The following is an 18652-nucleotide window of genomic DNA, read 5'->3' on the forward strand; positions in this document are numbered from 1 at the left end:
ATACATATATAAAAATGTTCCATATAAAACCTGCACGCAGTTATCTGCTCATTTCATGAGCTGATTCGTTCTAGTTGGAAAGTGACATTATAAGGGAGCACTACGTGCATTATTTGCCTTGTTGTTCAAGGAAGCAACCATGGTAAGTTTTTTTGTATAAAAAACATGTTTTCTTCTAAAAACAGATAATTAGAAGGCATTTTGAATCAGTCAAGCTCACTCCCATGAAAAAATTCCCCATAAAAAACTCACACGAATCACTCTATTCACCTACTTTCGACTGTATTCGTTCCTAATTATCGAGGTCGAGGCTTTAAAAATTTATTGGTCTTGAGCTCTGGTTTAGCAACACGATTAACTTTCTGTATCATAAGATAATAAAAGATCGATATGCACTTCGTTAGCTGTGAATTCGTCGTAAGAGTCTCAGGATTAATAAGATTCCCATTAAATCGATCGGTGCCAATGAATTCGAAATGAACTAAGAATAAATAAACCAGAAAATATTCAGTAATTTGTTACTAATTATCAGAAACTGTGACTCACTTGCAAGCTGCGTTTTTCGATACTCCCAAAAATTGACGAGCTCAAAATCGAATATTTTGTTGCTCCTAATCCATCACATTTTCTACGAATTTAATTCATTTGATCGAATAATTTGTGTCATCATTCGTCATTAACAAATGTCAATTTTTTTTGACATTTTTATTGAGATATTTAAAAAATACGAGGGAGTATCGTGGATTTGAAATAATTGTCCAACTGACAATAAGTTACACCTTCTTAGGAATCGATTTAAAAGTTGCTGTTTCTAAATATTACTAATGGATATATATTGGAAGTTTGTACTCTAAAAATGCTTTACGTATTGAGCTACTATGGTTACACATCGTGACAACGTTCGAAATCGATTTTAGTACAAGCCTATAGACAGAAGAGAGTTCAGACGAGCACGAGTGCATTTTTACACAGGTGCAGAGATATATCTGTGTCGTATAAATTGGAATGCTAGGGTCAGCTGTAAAGTAACAATTCTTCGAGTATAGGATGCATTATTAATATTAATGCTATACTTTGACTGGGTCAAGGCGCTTAAGCATGTAGGTATTCTCCATTATTGAACTTCCTGACAAGCACACACAGCTCGGGGTAGAAAAAGTTTCGACGTTTCTCATGTTTCCGTCAGTCACCGGTCAACTATCGTGGAAGTGATATTTTCCTCGTTTCCCAGAGTTAAAAGTTATTCATTTTTCCATGTTTCGAATGTCAAAAATTTCATGGTCCAAACGTAACGAGGGATCGTACAAAAATAATTCACTTTATTGATTTTCATACTTGGCAAATCAGCGATGAGCGCGCAAACGAAACTTCATGAAAAAATGTCCAAGAGGGTACTGATTTTAAGGGTTAACTCATCGCTCGTGTCAATGTGATGCTCCAATGATCGCACTGCTTTCGTCAATCGATTTGACTCGACTCATTCATAAAAATCCTCTTTCTATATCGATCATCTCGAACCATTGCTCCGCGTGATCTGCAACTTAATCAGGAAGCATGTGTCTGGTTTTTGTTTCATTTGCTCAGAGAGAATGCATATCTATACACATTGGACAGGCAGGCGTTCAGATGGGGAACGCCTGCTGGGAACTGTACTGTCTGGAGCATGGCATTCATCCAGATGGTCAAATGCCGAGCGACCTTACACCTGATTACGAGGATGATTCCTTCAACACGTTCTTCGAGGAAACTGGCTCGGGAAAACACGTGCCGAGGGCTGTTTTCGTCGATCTCGAGCCCACAGTAGTAGGCAAGGGAAAAAATGAGAAAAAAATTCAATAAAATATTGTGTTAAAAATTATTTTCAAATTCAATTTCAACGAGCGTATTTTATCGACACACGCAGACGAGGTTCGGACCGGGACTTACAGGCAACTATTCCACCCTCAACAACTCATAACCGGCAAAGAGGATGCAGCTAATAATTACGCTCGTGGGCATTACACGATTGGTATTGCTGTTTTATGAATTTTCATTGAAGTTATCATCGTTAATGTAACAAACTTTTTATTGAGAGTCTATTCGGGCGTAACACTGCGATTATCGAATATTAACAGTCCAAATGTCGCACTGCAATCAGGGAAGGAGATAGTCGATCTGACGTTAGATCGAATACGAAGAATCGCTGAACAATGCCGCGGCCTTCAGGGCTTTTTAATATTTCACTCGTTCGGCGGTGGTACCGGTTCCGGTTTCTCGAGTCTACTCATGGAAAGGCTTTCCGTCGAATATCCGAAACGCAGCAAACTTACCTTCAGCATTTATCCGGCTCCTCAGGTTTGTCTGATTTTAATTTATTCGTTTTTCGACGCTGCCGAAGCTTAGCAAACTTCAGCACTCGCATTCCCCTTAATTGCTCGCCCTTATTTCCTTCCGTTATTCTTAAGGTAGATCAAATTGGGTCGATTTTTGCTTCCTAATTAAATATATTATCACTCTAAATTAATGCCAGAGTTATTAATTCGAAATTGTAAATAAATTTTTTCCAACTTATTTTTGGCTAATGAAATTACAAGCTATTCATTAATCGGGAATCCCTCACTGACTCGACCCAAAATTTCATTCGTCCCCAGCTAAAATACTATAGTTTTTTATGTATAAAATCGCTTTAGAGAGCGCAAAGGGAAAACACAAAAGGAAATGGATTTAAAAAAGTGTTAATAAAAAGACAGAAGACTGTGACAAGAATGAACCAAGCCAAGGCGAAAGGAAATGCTGAAATAAGCAAATGTGAATTCTGTGTAAATTTCGAGATTTTCTTAAGAAAATCATTTGGTGCATGAACTACCTTAATTCAACGTTACAATACTACCACTGACAACATCAATCGCATGGTTCTCGCGTGTCCAGTTGAAAGAGATTTTACACTCGGCTTCTTCGAGTGAATAATACAACGAACTTGGTTCTTTCGTCAGGTGTCAACCGCAGTGGTCGAGCCCTACAATGCCATACTGTACACGCATCCTACCCTTGAACATTGCGAGGTCGCTTTCATAGTCGACAATCAAGCGATTTACGAACTTTGTAGACGCAATTTGTCGATCGAAAGACCAACCTACACCAACCTGAATCGACTGATAGGACAAATTGTGTCATCAATCACAGCGAGCCTGCGCTTCGACGGTGCCCTTAACGTAGATCTCACCGAATTCCAAACGAACCTTGTACCCTACCCGAGAATACATTTTCCTCTGGTAAGTTAAGCCACGAAAGTCGACTAAAATTAAACATTTTCACTCAAAATTTATTCTCGAATCGAATTTAAAATTTTTCATTATTTCTTGGAGTTTAATTGCTTCGTCACAGTCTGAATTTCAATTTGCTCGTTTAAGCAGATTCCAAATTCTGTGTGAAGTTCAAAAATGTTTATTTATCAATCGAATTTGTATTGGTCGATGTATTCAGGCAACTTACGCGCCAGTAATGTCAGCTGAGAAGGCAGGCCACGAGAGAATGACCGTTGCCGAAATAACCAGTTCGTGTTTCGAGCCAAATCATCAAATGGTGAATTGCGATCCGCGAAGAGGAAAATACATGGCAGTTTGCATGCTCTACAGAGGGGACGTTGTGCCGAAGGATGTCAACGCTGCAATAGCAATGATCAAGGGACAGAAGCACGTGGAATTTGTCGAGTGGTGTCCGACTGGTTTTAAAGTTCGTAAACTCGATTGCTCAAACTTTCATTCGAACGCACACCGCTCTCTGAATTTTTTATGAATTCTCATTAAAAACGTCTCGAATCGAATAAACTCTGTTTGTGACACGAAAAAAATGAGCGTGCGACTTGACTGCAGGTTGGAATAAATTATCAACCACCAACGGTCGTGCCAGGTGGGGATCTCGCCAAAGTCGAACGAGCGGTTTGCTGTTTGTGCAATACGACGGCCATCGTAGACGCGTGGGCGCGAATCGACCACAAATTCGATTTGATGTACTCGAAACGAGCCTTCGTTCACTGGTAACATTTTATTGTTTATTCGATTAGATATAAAAAAAATGAGGTTTTACAATCTCGTTGTATTTGATGTGATCGAGGCCGAGGTCAACAATTGATTTGCCATATTGTGAGAGAAGCAAAAAACAGTAATACTTTCGTTGGGACCAATGATCAAAGGATTTTTTTTCCTTACAGGTACGTGGGGGAAGGGATGGAAGAGGGTGAATTTTCGGAAGCAAGAGAAGATTTAGCTGCCCTCGAGCTCGATTATCGCGAGGTTCAAGAAGACGCTACAGTCACCGAAGACGACGACGAAAATTGAACACAAATTAGCAATTCTCCTTCTGATCAAACGAAACAAAATCAACAAAAAAAAAAAAAAAAACAATAAAAAATCGTGAGTGAAATAGAAGAAAAATTTATTAGGATTACGAACGCTCAAAATGGTCAGATAAAAATCTCTTGCTGTCCTTCCTCGCTGCCCAATAACCGGCATAGTATTAAACTATCTTTTCAATACTTGGCGTCAAGACACTGCTGCGTCTCTACAACATCGAAGTTCGAATAAATTATACTGTAATTACCGTGTTCGTTTGTATATTTTTATCCCCAGTAGAATCGTGTGACATTTGTATACTTAAGAATTCATTTTAACGAATATTGTCGGAAATGAATAATCGCACAGTGCTGAACACTTTCACTGGTAGCGATGCAAGTGAGCCTTGAATTATCATGCGTTGCTGCACAACGCACTCGAGTACTTTTAGATTGCCGTACCCTAGAAAATCGTCCTCTAATTTGTGTTTTTTAAGTTTGCCGCAATATTTCTATTGATTTGTTTTTTACTCGGAGGGTCATTAACCGAAGATTGTAAAAACGATGTAACCTTAAATAAAATAAGCTGCGAGATTATCGTGGAGCGAATAATTTTGAATTCGTTATAATTTTTGAAAAATGGCACAAGTTTTATGTCGTTTTAAATAAATTGTACAGAAACAAAATTTTTTACCTGAGAATAAAATAATCGGAAGGTTCGATTTTTCTCTTCTGCACCCTGCAATTTTCTCGTGGGTCGATAAATCATCTCACTCGGAGCTCAACGATTCGAACTTCCTGATCCGAATCGATCGTTCGGAAAAATGACAATTAAGGGTGGACGAAGGGAGGGGAAAATGGGACACAGGTAACGAGGATTTCTGCCATCCCGAGATCCGAATTCTCCAGTGGATGCGTGCGTTCCGTCGAACCCTTGAAATATTGATCCGGAGAAGAGATGAGAAACATAGGAAGACGCGAGCCACGGCACATGCCCGAACGACGCTCAGCTGGCTCTGCGCTTACGACGACCCCTTCGAAAAAGAAATAGCTAAATATGTACGAGGGCCATGCCGTCGATGTTTTTGTCAAAAATAATGTCTATATTAATCGTTGATCGTGAAAGTTGATAGCGTGTGAAATGTAGTTTATTAAGAAATATTGCCTTGAGGGCAGAGTACTTTGTCGTTCGCATCGTCAATTAAAAGGTGAGTGACAGAGCAGTCAACACTCGATAACATTTCCTTTTTTCATTCAACCATACAACGAAATATTTCTTTTTTTCATTTTTCTTGTTCATTCCCAAACATCGAGTTTCCAACTAATTTAACATTCTTTACGCTCTATTCGTACCTCTCGAACTTTTCTGTCTCTCCAAAACGAGCCAAATGGAGTTTGTCACATGCTCGATTATCTTTCTCTCATTGTACGAAAAAAAAAAAAAAAAAAAAAAAAAAAACACAATTTGTTGTAAAATAAAAGTGTTTTTACTCTCAATATCGGAATCATTGTTCAAAATCTGTCGTCGAACTCATCGATAGCGCGTTTTTCGAAATTTTCGTATACCGAGGATCTGTGACGGTTTTAATCGTCCCGCAAATATGTGCATAAATGTATTTATACTCGCGGGATAATAAGGACAAATGTAATGTGTACGATATGAATATGTATAAAAATGAATGTGACTATGAACGCTTATGCTTTGAAAATAATTTTTCCAGCTAATGTTTTGACAATATTTACGGTGAAATTAAAATTGGGGCGACGTGAGTATCATTGAATGCATATATATATGCACTATATATATGCGTGTGCTTGTCGAAAATGTCGTTATATATCTCTGTGATAAACGTGTGTCACGTTGTAAAATGGACTGTATATCCGTGTGGTATTTATTTTAATATTGTTTTCTTGTTGCGAAACCCAGTAGATTTGATTTGTTTGTTAACGAGGCGCTAAAAACTCGGGCTCGAACGGCCTTAAAGACTTTTCGTGTAGGAGCGAGCAGAATCCACTTCTCCCTTATATGAATCATCGATTTATTCAATATGAATGTGCATGCCAACAATTCGATCGTGGATGACGAAAATTTTCCTCGTCTTCGGTCAATCTATTCTCTATAGTACCGAGATTCGATAGACTCGATTGATACAGTCGCCAAGTAATTGAGTCGCTGATACATTAGAAATTATTTGTCTCTTCAAATTGTGCTTCCCCGAAGAAAAAGTGAGGAGCCCTGCAATATTCCTAGGAAATAAAATCGTTGATTTTTGTACCGAGCTCTTGAATAATTAATCCTTTGAAGATCTCTTTCTGTCTTTGAAGCTTTTATTTTTTAAAATAATCAGTGAAAATCTTAACGGGAAGAAACGAACAAAAACTTTGATTGGAAAAAAAAATTTGTTTTTTTGAGCAAAGTTACGGAGACTTGAAAGGATTGATGAGTAGGAAGAAAGTAAACGTCGTAACTTTAGTGAGCGAAGTGAGTAAGCTTAAATTAAAAGTGATAGGACTTAGTGAGTATTGTATAAATAAATAAAAGTGTTGTCGTATCGAGAAAATTGGTCGAAGCTTATATAAAATGTTCCTCGATCGCACGTGTCCCACTCGATCATCCTATGCGGATGAAACAGTCGAGGATTTTCTATTAAGTGCACTAAAAGTCGTTTGAAACGTTGGATCGTTGAAACTTTGAAGCCACGATAACCGATTGGACGACCCTCTTTCGCAGGCCTCACCATTGCGAACATAATCCCCATTATGATGTTGGGGCGGAAGCAGAGTCTCAAAGGGGAACCCGTCCTGGCTGACTACGGCCCGGAGGAGTGCCTCAATGAGAGCGCCGACATCGAATGGGTTAATAAGGTATTTAGCAATTTTATTTACCCTCGTTTCCATGGAAGATTTTTGCGTTCGAGCAGATCGAATTTTCACGTTTCATTCAAAAATGTTCCATTCGATTTTGCTCCAAAAGTTTGGAGCGAACTCGACCAACGAGTATCGACGTCGATTTTCTTCCTGTGAATGATAAAAATCGTGGCTTTCGTTCTAGCAATGGGTGCGAAGATCGATGAGACTATGTGCTCTGGTATCACTCGCCTCGGTATGTCTCAACACCCCGAAGACATTCGAGAAGGTACCGGAACTTCAGTGGGTCACTTTTACGTGCGATCTCATCGTGACATTTCTCTTCACCGCTGAAATGATTGCAAAAATGCACATTCGCGGAATATTGAAGGTGAAGGAACACCCGCGACGATTGATTCATCAAAGTAGTTTCCTGATTTTTGAAAATCTGAAAAAAAAAAAAAACGTTCAATCATCGTACAAAAAAAAAGCAGATAAAATGAAAAATCTCTTAGCATAAAAGTGTCGACATCGCATTGCTCGAACTTTTTACAAAAAAACACTGTTCCTGTGAACCACAACGATTCTCTGTTTATCCAGAGGGACAAGTCCTACTTCAAGGATCACTGGTGCCAATTTGACGCGACGATGGTACTCTTCCTCTGGCTGTCAGTTATTCTCCAGATGTTTGAGATGCTGGGTTTAGTTTTGAAGTTCAGTGCAGCATCGGTCATACGTTCACCAAGGCCCTTAATTATGATACGTTTTTTACGGGTATTTCTCAAATTCTCAATGCCGAAGGCCCGAATCAATCAAATTTTCAAGTTGGTACAATCGTCGCATTATTTAAACGAGGATTTAACAAAAATAGCGTTTCCCTAAAAACGAGTTTTTTACTTCAATTTTTCAGGCGTTCGAGTCAACAGATTTATAACGTGACATTATTTTTTCTCTTCTTCATGTCACTTTACGGACTTCTCGGTGTACAATTTTTTGGAGAACTTAAAAATCACTGTGTTCTTAACACAACCGATCCGAAGCACATTACGATCAACAGCTTGGCCATACCCGACACGTTTTGTTCGACCGATCCGGAATCGGGTTATCAGTGCCCGGAGGGAATGACGTGCATGAAACTCGAACTCTCAAAGTACATCATGGGCTTCAATGGCTTCGACGAATTCGGTATTTCTCACTGAATTTTTTTCAGTATTTCTCCCTTTCGTCCTGCACTCCTTTATCCACCGACGCTTTCGTCCTTTTTTTTAAACTCAGACTTCAAGTCTCGCACTTCGGATCGATCATGACTTTCGAATTTATTTAATCCTGTCGTTTTTCTCCCTTTCAGCGACGAGTATTTTCACCGTTTATCAGGCTGCTTCTCAAGAGGGCTGGGTCTTCATAATGTATCGAGCAATTGACAGTTTGCCGGCATGGAGAGCCGTTCTGTATTTCAGTACGATGATATTTTTCCTCGCATGGCTAGTGAAGAACGTATTCATTGCCGTTATAACCGAAACGTTCAACGAGATTAGAGTGCAATTTCAACAAATGTGGGGGATCCGAGGACACATTACGAACAGCTCAGCTTCGCAAATTCTGTCGGGTGATGACAACGGCTGGAAGTTAATAACGCTCGATGAAAACAAACACGGAAGTTTGGCGTCGCCGGTTTGTCACGCTGTTCTTCGATCTCCCCATTTCCGCATGGTCGTTATGTGCGCCATTCTCGCAAACGGCATCACCACTGCTTCGATGAATTTCAAACACGACGATCGACCCCGACACACATACTATGACAATTTTTATTACGCCGAAATCGCTTTCACCATTTTTCTCGATCTTGAAACTCTCTTCAAAATTTGGTGCCTCGGATTTCGCAGCTATTACAAACACTCCATTCACAAATTCGAACTCCTCCTGGCGATCGGCACGACCATCCATATACTGCCCTTCTGCTATGCTTCGGGCTTCACATACTTTCAGGTATTTCGAGCCACGTCAACTCTAACGTCACTCGAAAGCACGTTTTTCAAGGGGCTACCGGAATAATGAAATCCTTTTTCGGTCATCATCCTGCAACGAGAAAACTCATGAATTTTTACAATTTGCAGGTTCTCAGGGTCGTCAGACTCATCAAAGCCTCGCCGATGCTCGAAGATTTCGTTTACAAGATTTTCGGACCAGGCAAAAAGCTCGGGAGTTTAATTATCTTCACGATGTGCTTGCTGGTCATTTCTTCGAGCATATCGATGCAACTTTTCTGTTTTTTATGCGATTTTACTAAATTCGAAACATTCCCAGAGGTAAAACGAGCGGTTTTCTTCGAAAAGAATTTTGCATTTATCATTCGCTTGGTTGCAACACGTTTTTGACAATCACTCACTCATTTTCTTAACAGGCTTTCATGTCCATGTTCCAAATTCTGACACAAGAAGCTTGGGTCGAAGTAATGGACGAAACGATGGTCAGAACTCACGAGACGATGGCACCGCTGGTCGCGGTTTATTTCATCCTGTACCATTTGTTCGTTACTCTGGTAAGCGATGCTTCCATCCAATTGAAGTTCGAACCATCCTCAGAGATTCGTGGACGAAAAATAACGACCCGGGGCATTCTTTTTCTTCTTCTCTTCACAGATCGTGTTGAGTCTTTTCGTCGCTGTAATCCTCGACAATCTCGAGCTCGACGAGGACATAAAGAAACTCAAGCAGCTCAAGTTTCGCGAGCAGAGCGCTGAAATCAAAGAAACTTTGCCATTTCGTTTACGAATATTCGAAAAATTTCCTGACAGCCCACAAATGACGTGTCTGCACAAGGTTCCATCGGACTTCAACTTGCCAAAGGTTCATTTTTTTCACTAAACGTTATTTTATGACTCGTCTGAAGATCGTTTTCTCACGATAAACAAAAAAGAGGTTGCAAGACTGATCGATTTTTGCTACTTTTAAAGGTACGCGAGAGTTTCATGCGCCAATTCGTTTACGAGGTCGAAGACGACGAGACCGAGAGTACGAAAAAAATCCACGAAACTTTCGACTCGAAAATGGTCTATCGGAAACAACGCCCCGTGAAAATATTAAACAATCCACCCAAAGTTCGAAACGTCGTTACGAGCCTAAAGAAAGCTGCAATAATTTACATAATCAAGTAAGCATTTTTCGCATATTTATTCTTCGACTCAACCACCGTGACTTTACACAATATTCGTTTGCAGTGACTCGAACAACCAGAGACTATTGCTCGGGGACTCGGCCATGATTCCCGTGCCTGGGAAAGGTCTTCTGAAGCCTCAAGGAACCGTTAGCAGCGCTAAGCAATTGAGAATCGATCAAAAAAAGTTTGTATCCGTTACTCGAGCTTGAAACATTTTGCCCCATTCAATTTCATTCACTTTTCATATTTAAAAATTCATATTAAAAAATGTTGTCAATGTAAGCCTCGATAAACTATTGAATAATCAACAATAAACTTCCATTTTTGCACCTTTGAATTTTCTCGTTCTTTAGATCGATTCGCAGAAGCGTTCGAAGTGGTTCTATCAAGTTGAAACAAACTTACGAGCACCTCGTAGAAAATGGTGACATAGGAGCGATGAATCGAGTCACTTCTTCTCGAAGCAGACCCCACGACTTGGACATAAAGCTGCTTCAGGCTAAGCGTCAGCAGGCCGAAATGCGAAGGTACGAACGAAAATAAAAATGTTCTCTAAAAACATAGAAATAAAAAAGATGAGAAAATGATAACAATTTGAAAATCTACGTTTGTGTAATGATCAGGATTTTCAAAAGAAAACTATAAATGAGTTATTGGAATACAGGAACCAGCGAGAAGATGATTTACGAGAGAATCACCCATTTTTCGATACTCCATTGTTCGCTGTTCCGAGAGAAAGTAAATTTCGAAAAATATGTCAATTGCTCGTCTATGCGAGGTACGACGCAAGGCTCAAAGATCCACTGACAGGGAAGGAGCGCAAAGTTCAGTACAAAAGCTTGCAGTGAGTTCGAAAAATTTCGCTCCATTTTGACTGCAACAAGTTTTTTCATCCCCGTTTTTTAATCCTCCGATGGCCAATTATTTCTTCCCATAACAGCAATTTCTTAGGACTCGTGACGTATCTCGACTGGGTGATGATTTGTGCCACCACGCTCTCCTGCATTTCTATGATGTTCGAAACACCCAAGTTTCGTGTTATGGAAGTACCGGCTTTACAAGTTGCTGAATATGGCTTCGTCATATTCATGAGCATCGAATTGGCACTCAAGATTCTCGCCGATGGCCTATTCTTCACGCCGAAAGCGTACATCAAAGACGTCGCCTCAGTATTGGACGTTTTCATTTACGTGGTAAGTTTCCTTAATTTCCTCTTTTATATTCCTTAAACACTCGAAATTTTGTTACAATTTTCACGAAAACTGGAATCGTTTTCCTCCTTCCTTCAGTTCTTCGCCTGGAATACGATTTTTCGTGAAAATCTTTCGAAAATTTTCAAACGTCAAACTTGAGTCGATGCTAAAAACGATCTGTGATTTTGAGTTTATGTCTTTGACGATCACTTTTCTTTGATGACCAGGTGAGCCTGGTATTTTTGTGCTGGATGCCAAAAAGTGTTTCGCCGAATTCTGGAGCGCAGTTATTAATGATTCTCCGATGTGTCAGACCCTTAAGAATTTTTACGTTGGTACCGCACATGAGAAAAGTCGTTTACGAATTGTGTCGTGGTTTCAAAGAAATATTGCTCGTATCGACACTTCTGGCCCTGCTGATGTTCGTCTTTGCCAGTTACGGAGTTCAATTGTACGGTGGTCGATTGGCCCGATGCAACGATCCAACTATTCTCAAACGGGAAGATTGCGTCGGAGTTTTCATGAGACGAGTTTTCGTTACGAAGATGAAGTTGAAACCAGGAGCGAACGAGAGTTACCCCTCGATTTTGGTCCCGAGAGTCTGGTGAGCGTCAAAGTTTTCCTGTCGCATCGAAAATCTCGTTTTCGAGCTCGACTTTTTTATACAGTTTCCCCCACTGAATTTTTTTTCCATACGATTCAAGGGCCAATCCAAGGAGATTCAATTTCGATAATATCGGGGATGCGATGCTGGCGCTCTTCGAAGTCCTTTCGTTCAAAGGATGGCTCGACGTCAGGGACGTTCTGATCAAAGCTCTCGGCCAAGTACGTTCGAACTACTGAAATTCAAAAAAATACATAAAATTAGAAGAAAAAAAAACAGCTTACAACTTCGTTTTGCTTTCGAGCTCACTGAAAAATCCAAAAAAATTCAATCAACTTTACCAGGTCCACGCGGTTTATATCCACATCTACATTTTCCTCGGCTGCATGATCGGCCTAACGTTATTCGTGGGCGTCGTTATCGCCAATTATTCGGAAAACAAAGGAACAGCTTTGCTAACGGTTGATCAGCGGCGATGGTGCGATCTCAAAAAAAGATTAAAAATCGCCCAACCTTTGCACCTGCCACCGAGGCCGGATGGGAAAAAATTTCGCGCCTTCATATACGACATAACGCAAAATATTTATTTCAAAAGATTCATCGCTGTTATGGTTTTGATCAACAGTGCGTTGCTCTGCGTCTCGGTGAGTAAATTCATTTTTTTTCATTCGGTACAGCAACCATCGAACTTCCCTCATCATTTCATGGTTCAAACTTCGTTGAGCAATTACTGGAATGACACTTTTCATTTGTTTACATGCACGAATGAGATTAGAAGTAAAAAAAAAAACAAAAAAAAAAACAAAAAACCATAAAAGGGTTCATGAATAATTTCTATAAAAACAAAATTTTGATTCCATTCGATAGTGGAGAAGCGAGGAAAAACATACCGAAGCCCTGGCCACCGTGTCAACGATTCTCGTATTGATATTCGTCGTTGAAGTAATAATGAAAAACATCGCATTTACTCCACGTGGATACTGGCAATCACGGAGGAATCGATATGACCTCCTCGTAACCGTCGTTGGTGTGATATGGATCGTTATTCATTGCACTATGATGGTACGTGAAGAGAAATAACCGTTGATAGATTATTAGATTTTCAATAACAGCTGTAAATTCCAATGAATTTAATAATAATTAGCGTCTAATAATTACATATATTTACTTCTTTTTTTTTCTGTTTGTTCGCTAACAGAATGATCTTTCCTACGTGATCGGTTTCATGGTGGTAATTTTACGTTTCTTCACCATAACCGGAAAGCACACGACCTTAAAAATGCTCATGCTCACTGTTGGTGTCTCTGTCTGCAAAAGTTTCTTCATTATTTTCGGAATGTTTCTTCTCGTTTTTTTCTACGCTCTCGCTGGTACTATTATCTTTGGCACTGTCAAATATGGCGAGGGTATTGGCAGGTGAGCTCGAAATATTTTCTATCGCGACGACGGAGTCATCGAATTTGTTCGGTGGGAGGCAATTCAATTGGCTGGAAGAAAAAACGTTGAAACTTCGGTACTGAATTCTTAAAGACGAAAATTTTGAGAGCAATTATGATTCCGCTCATGAAATCGAGGCGCCGTCCTACAAAATCCATTTCCATCTCGTCCATTTCAAAGGCCACGAAATCAGTGATCTTCAGTAGTAAAAGTCTTCCACGCACAAGCAAACGTTTTTTCACATTATTTCATTGCTTTATTTTTCTAGACGCGCTAATTTTGAATCCCCCGTAACTGGCGTCGCGATGCTCTTTCGTATCGTCACCGGCGAAGATTGGAACAAAATAATGCACGATTGTATGGTGCAACCACCTTATTGTACACCCGCAGCGAACTATTGGGAAACTGACTGTGGAAATTTTCACGCTTCGCTCATATACTTCTGCACTTTTTACGTCATCATAACGTACATCGTTCTCAATCTTCTCGTCGGTAAGAATCATCATTTTTAGCGTACAATTACAGCGATGAATATCAAAATGAGGCGCATGGGAGTCTACTTCAATACTTTTTTACTTCCAGCCATCATCATGGAGAACTTTTCCCTTTTTTACTCGAACGAAGAAGACGCACTTTTGTCCTATGCGGATATAAGAAACTTCCAAAACACTTGGAACGTCGTCGATATTCATCAACGAGGAGTAATACCCGTGCGAAGAGTGAGTCACCAATTTTTCCGCTCTGCCTGGACGATTTTTTTAATCGAATTCCAACTCCAAAAAGTCGAGGTTGTTAGCGGACACCGATTCAGCCTGGCGAAAAAAAGAAAAATGTCATGGTCGTTTTTCAGGTGAAATTCATCCTGCGATTGTTAAAAGGTCGATTAGAAACGGATCCACAAAAGGACAGACTTTTGTTCAAATACATGTGTTACGAGCTTGAGCGGTTGCACAACGGCGAAGACGTAACTTTTCACGATGTGATCAAGCAAGTATTTTCACGTTATTAAATCAACGACAAAAATGTTGTTTTTTTCTCTGTTGATTCGATAATCTTGAACGATATTTATGTTTCTTTGAATTTCAGCATGTTGTCCTATCGATCAGTCGATATTCGAAAAGCTCTTCAGCTCGAAGAGCTTTTAGCTCGCGAGGAATTCGAGTACATTATAGAAGAAGAAGTTGCCAAGCAAACTATTCGCACTTGGCTTGAGGGATGTTTGAAAAAAATTCGAGCCGTTGGGGTGAGTTGCAGAAGCAATCACTTGACAATAATTTGCGTGAAAGATGACGCCAACAAACCGCTTCGAATTGTTCTATTTCAGAGACAACAAAACAGTTTGATCGCGGGCTTACGAGCGACAAACGATTTGGCAGCAACGACGCAGGATCACACGGAAGAAAAAACCAAAGAAAATAATGTTGATCGTGAAGAAGAAGTTGAGAACAAGGTCAGTCCGTAGATCGAGTACTACCGTGAGAATGAATAGAAATTTTTTCACTTTGTCTGCCAATACGAATTTTATTAATTGCTCCGGTGGATGATCATTCAGGAAAACGAGGGTATGAGACACCGTGGCAAAAAGCCAGTTGTTCTGCCCAGATCGGACAGCATCGGTAGCGGTTCCGGGAGGAAATATCTCGCTCCGACACTGTCCGATCCAGCGTCGGTGAGAAGCGAGAAGGAAAAGATGGCGGCCTCGAAAAAGCGAAATAACCGGCCAACACGTGAGTCGATAAATGAAAACGGAAAATTTTATTTTATTTGAATGAAGTGAGAAAATCGTGTTTTTAAATTCTTTTTTTATTTTTTTTTTTTTGCTGTGTTCACGGTGAGATTGAAACGATTCGACGATTTATTACAGCGGTGACGAAAAACAATTTGCCTTATTTGACTGAGGGGACTGAGCCGAGTCGACAGCCTAGAGAAACGACGAGCACGAAGCAACCGTCTTCCAAAGTTTCAAGCGTTATGTTGGAGGTTCGCGAATGGTGGCGGGAGCAGCTCGCTTACAGCAGCGAATCGAGCGAGGATGAGTTTTGAGAGTCTTTCAAGGATCCGTTAAATCGAAGAGTTTAAAAGATAGAAAATGCTTAAAATACGTAAGCAAGTTGCGATAGAACTCGAGAGGGCCGAGTATCGACTGCTCGGAATAGAAAATGAAATAACTGCATTCTCCAAAGCAGGCTCACTCTGAACGGTGAGAACCTGAGAAAGGAAAAAAAGCAGAGATTGACCGACGGTGGAGTCTCGACCGAGGCCCGTGGTCAGTCGTTTCCCTTATTTTGGGAGCCCAAAATCTCCGTTGCGAGATCCAATCGCTTCATTCGGCTGATAATGCCTCACGACGAATCTGTGCCGGTTGGAAACCCTCACACCCCCGTTTTGGGTTCCCAATGGAGGGATATTTATTCACAAATAGAGCCCGGGTGCCTAAAAATCGTTTCGAACGAATTGTCTTGTTCAGTTGTCGGTATCGGCTCGTAACGACCAATTTTTTTCGCTCTTAACGTTTCTGAAAAAGAGAAAAACACTGGTAAGTTTGAATTTTTCTTTAAACAATTAACAATTCCATTCGCATCATTTCCTTGAAAACAATGAAAAAACAATGAAAAGTGACTCATCGAAAATAAAAATACTTTCAATGGATCGACAACAGAAACGGTGAATTATAAATCGTGTAGGCACTTTTAGATTTTATACGAGGAAGAGAAGAATGGTGTTTAGAGCACTGATATAAGTGAGATAGTTGAAAAAGAAGAGTCGAAAAGTCGTCGAGATTTCGGGGTGTTTAAAAATGGGCAACTGTTAGTACAATGAGCACCGGATACGTGTCGAACAGTTATTCAAGAGAGTAAGAGAAACGTGTTCCGGCTCCTCTTATAGATACTAAGATTATTATCTTTTATCGCGAGAATCGAGCAATGGACCTCTGTTATTTTCATTCCGTTACTTTTTTCGCTAGTTCATAGTTGCATGCTGAACACACAGACTGAGTCGTTATATTTTTTAAGATAACGTTAGATCGCCTACGTCGGGTCTGAGACCCCAATTTTTTTAGCCTCGTCCACCAAAGATTTAACGAAAACTAACGTATGCAAAAAGATTAAGAAAAATGACAGAATTTTTAAAAGAGAACAAACAAATTATTGAACACATGCCTACGAGAAATGAAAAACAAAAAACAAAACGAAACGAAGGAAATGAAATAAACGCTCGACGTTTTGCCTGTATAGCTGTTGGTATTTCATTGTCATAAATGATCATTGTTTGCGCCTTGTAGTTTATGAAAGCGTTATGTCGATAGTTTCATAAAATAGGAATTAAGAGTTATTATAATTTACTGAATCGCGCGATGAATTTATCAAAGATTATTCAATGTCGAACAGTTCATTTTTCAATTACCTCAATATCGCGAAATCGCGAAACTTCATTGGAATTCAACTTAAGCATCGAGAACTAGTTTTCGGAGTTTTTTCCACAACCAAAAAAAAAATATGTATTGATATCGCGTAAGAAAATTGAAAGATACCGTTTTGAATGAATGTGAAAATGAAGAAAAGACAGAGAAAAAATAATAATGAAAAACTTCGAGTTACGCGATTCAGTGGATTGTTCCAACTCGGTATGGGAATGAATAGAAATTTTTTAAAAATACAGATGGTTGGTATTGAAATGTTGTAAAATATTGGAGATTTAATTTAAATTGATATACAGATTGGGGAAAAAAGATAGAAAAAAAAAACAAAACAATTGTAACGGGAATGTGTTAAAAGTGTTTCGCTATTAAAGCGATTTGTATAATTGTTACTTTCATTCGCTTCGACGAGCGACGAAACGATATTTTTTCAAAAAAAACTTCACCGTCCCAAACTACGTTTTTGCGTAGCTTGTTAAAGTCCAGAGTATATCAATTGGAATTACTCATTGCTCCTCCTCCTCCTCCTCCTTTTTTTTAGAAAATTTGCGGGTAATCAAGCTATAGAGTAAATAAAAATAAGCATTTGAGAAAGTGTGCTCCGATAAGAGATCGGAATTGTAAAACGTACGAAGAGTTAAGAGTTAATCGAATTCGAATTATTATGAGCAGAAAGAACGACGAGCGAGAGGGAGAGAGTGAGAGAAAAGTATCCCCTTAAAGGGCTCAGCCTAAATGTACGCTATGGAGAAGAATTAGCTGCATTGATTATTAGTAATGCGAGTATATACGAGTATTAAGATATGGGTTGATTTTATATACACATATATATAAACAAAAGTATACAAACAAATGAACAAATGGGTACAGTACAGGCCAAAATTTCAGTCATGCAAATAGAATTGTTAACACAGTTACTAAGCGAGATATCTTGGTCTTAAAAATTCATAATCCGATTCAACCAGAAGTATTTTGAAGCGAACGAATTCCTCTCCATCTTGTAGTTTTCATTTGAATATTTGGCCTGTAGTGCATTCATATATGTATGTATATATAGGTAAATATATCAAGATATCCGTAAAACCAACAAGAGTATTGCAGTTGTTGACAGGCCAGATCATGACGATCTATTACAAGGAAATATGACCTCAGGCAGTGTTATCACTTTCGTAAAACACCCTGAAGAATACAGAAAAACAGCTGCGTAATGCCAAGCATTGAAATGATTATTTTCAAACGGATGAAGTAAGATCTGCAGTATAACAGGATGCACTCGATATTGAAAAATTTCTTGATCAAGAAATATTCTGCATCTGACAGTTGAAAATACGGATTTTTTGAATAAATTATTTTGTTCAAATATTACGAGGAGTTTGAAGTATCGAAAGCATGAATATTCTTATTGTTGAGGTTTTTCCGAAAGGAATTTGAGACTTTTAGTGAGTTTCAATTCAGCATAAATCGGCCGCCAGTCAATGCCTGCAATATTAATGTTGGATTATGAGCTACCTTGCATATACACATATTTATATGAAAAAAAAACGAAGATTGTAGAGATCGTGTAAATTGCGTTTACGTTATCGTGATAAATGTTGATTATTTATTGTTGCCTAGTTTATGTGCCAATGTGTTGTACTGAACATGGAGCTAATAAATGTTATAAGATATACAAAAAAATAGCCTAAATG

The 18652-nt window shown here is 39.3% G+C and overlaps 2 protein-coding genes across 4 annotated transcripts; both read left to right on the plus strand.

Moving 5' to 3' along the window:
* Positions 1-75: 75 nt before the first annotated feature.
* LOC122410147 (tubulin alpha-2/alpha-4 chain-like) lies at positions 76-4578 on the plus strand. Of its 2 annotated transcripts, none has more exons than XM_043418221.1 (8): positions 76-142; positions 1585-1807; positions 1904-2008; positions 2138-2334; positions 2973-3251; positions 3463-3711; positions 3852-4015; positions 4190-4578. In XM_043418221.1, the coding sequence occupies exons 1-8, from the start codon at positions 140-142 to the stop codon at positions 4314-4316; spliced, it is 1347 nt and encodes a 448-aa protein (XP_043274156.1). In that variant the 5' UTR covers positions 76-139; the 3' UTR covers positions 4317-4578. The 2 variants fall into 2 exon arrangements, with proteins under 2 accessions (XP_043274156.1, XP_043274155.1); XM_043418220.1 differs by lacking the exon at positions 76-142 and adding an exon at positions 1198-1391.
* A 723-nt stretch (positions 4579-5301) lies between these two features.
* na (sodium leak channel non-selective protein na) lies at positions 5302-18650 on the plus strand. Of its 2 annotated transcripts, XM_043418206.1 has the most exons (27): positions 5302-5517; positions 6031-6075; positions 7041-7174; positions 7362-7547; positions 7757-7980; positions 8067-8341; positions 8505-9142; positions 9271-9462; positions 9558-9695; positions 9796-10002; positions 10110-10306; positions 10374-10496; positions 10666-10839; positions 10977-11156; positions 11253-11505; positions 11733-12109; positions 12210-12330; positions 12454-12753; positions 12977-13171; positions 13308-13525; positions 13815-14038; positions 14129-14265; positions 14397-14533; positions 14633-14789; positions 14871-14996; positions 15099-15273; positions 15411-18650. In XM_043418206.1, the coding sequence occupies exons 3-27, from the start codon at positions 7070-7072 to the stop codon at positions 15587-15589; spliced, it is 5238 nt and encodes a 1745-aa protein (XP_043274141.1). In that variant the 5' UTR covers positions 5302-5517; positions 6031-6075; positions 7041-7069; the 3' UTR covers positions 15590-18650. The 2 variants fall into 2 exon arrangements, with proteins under 2 accessions (XP_043274141.1, XP_043274142.1); XM_043418207.1 differs by lacking the exon at positions 6031-6075.
* Positions 18651-18652: the final 2 nt, after the last annotated feature.

Source organism: Venturia canescens, chromosome 4 (genome assembly GCF_019457755.1).
Source record: "Venturia canescens isolate UGA chromosome 4, ASM1945775v1, whole genome shotgun sequence".
NCBI lineage: Eukaryota > Metazoa > Arthropoda > Insecta > Hymenoptera > Ichneumonidae > Venturia > Venturia canescens.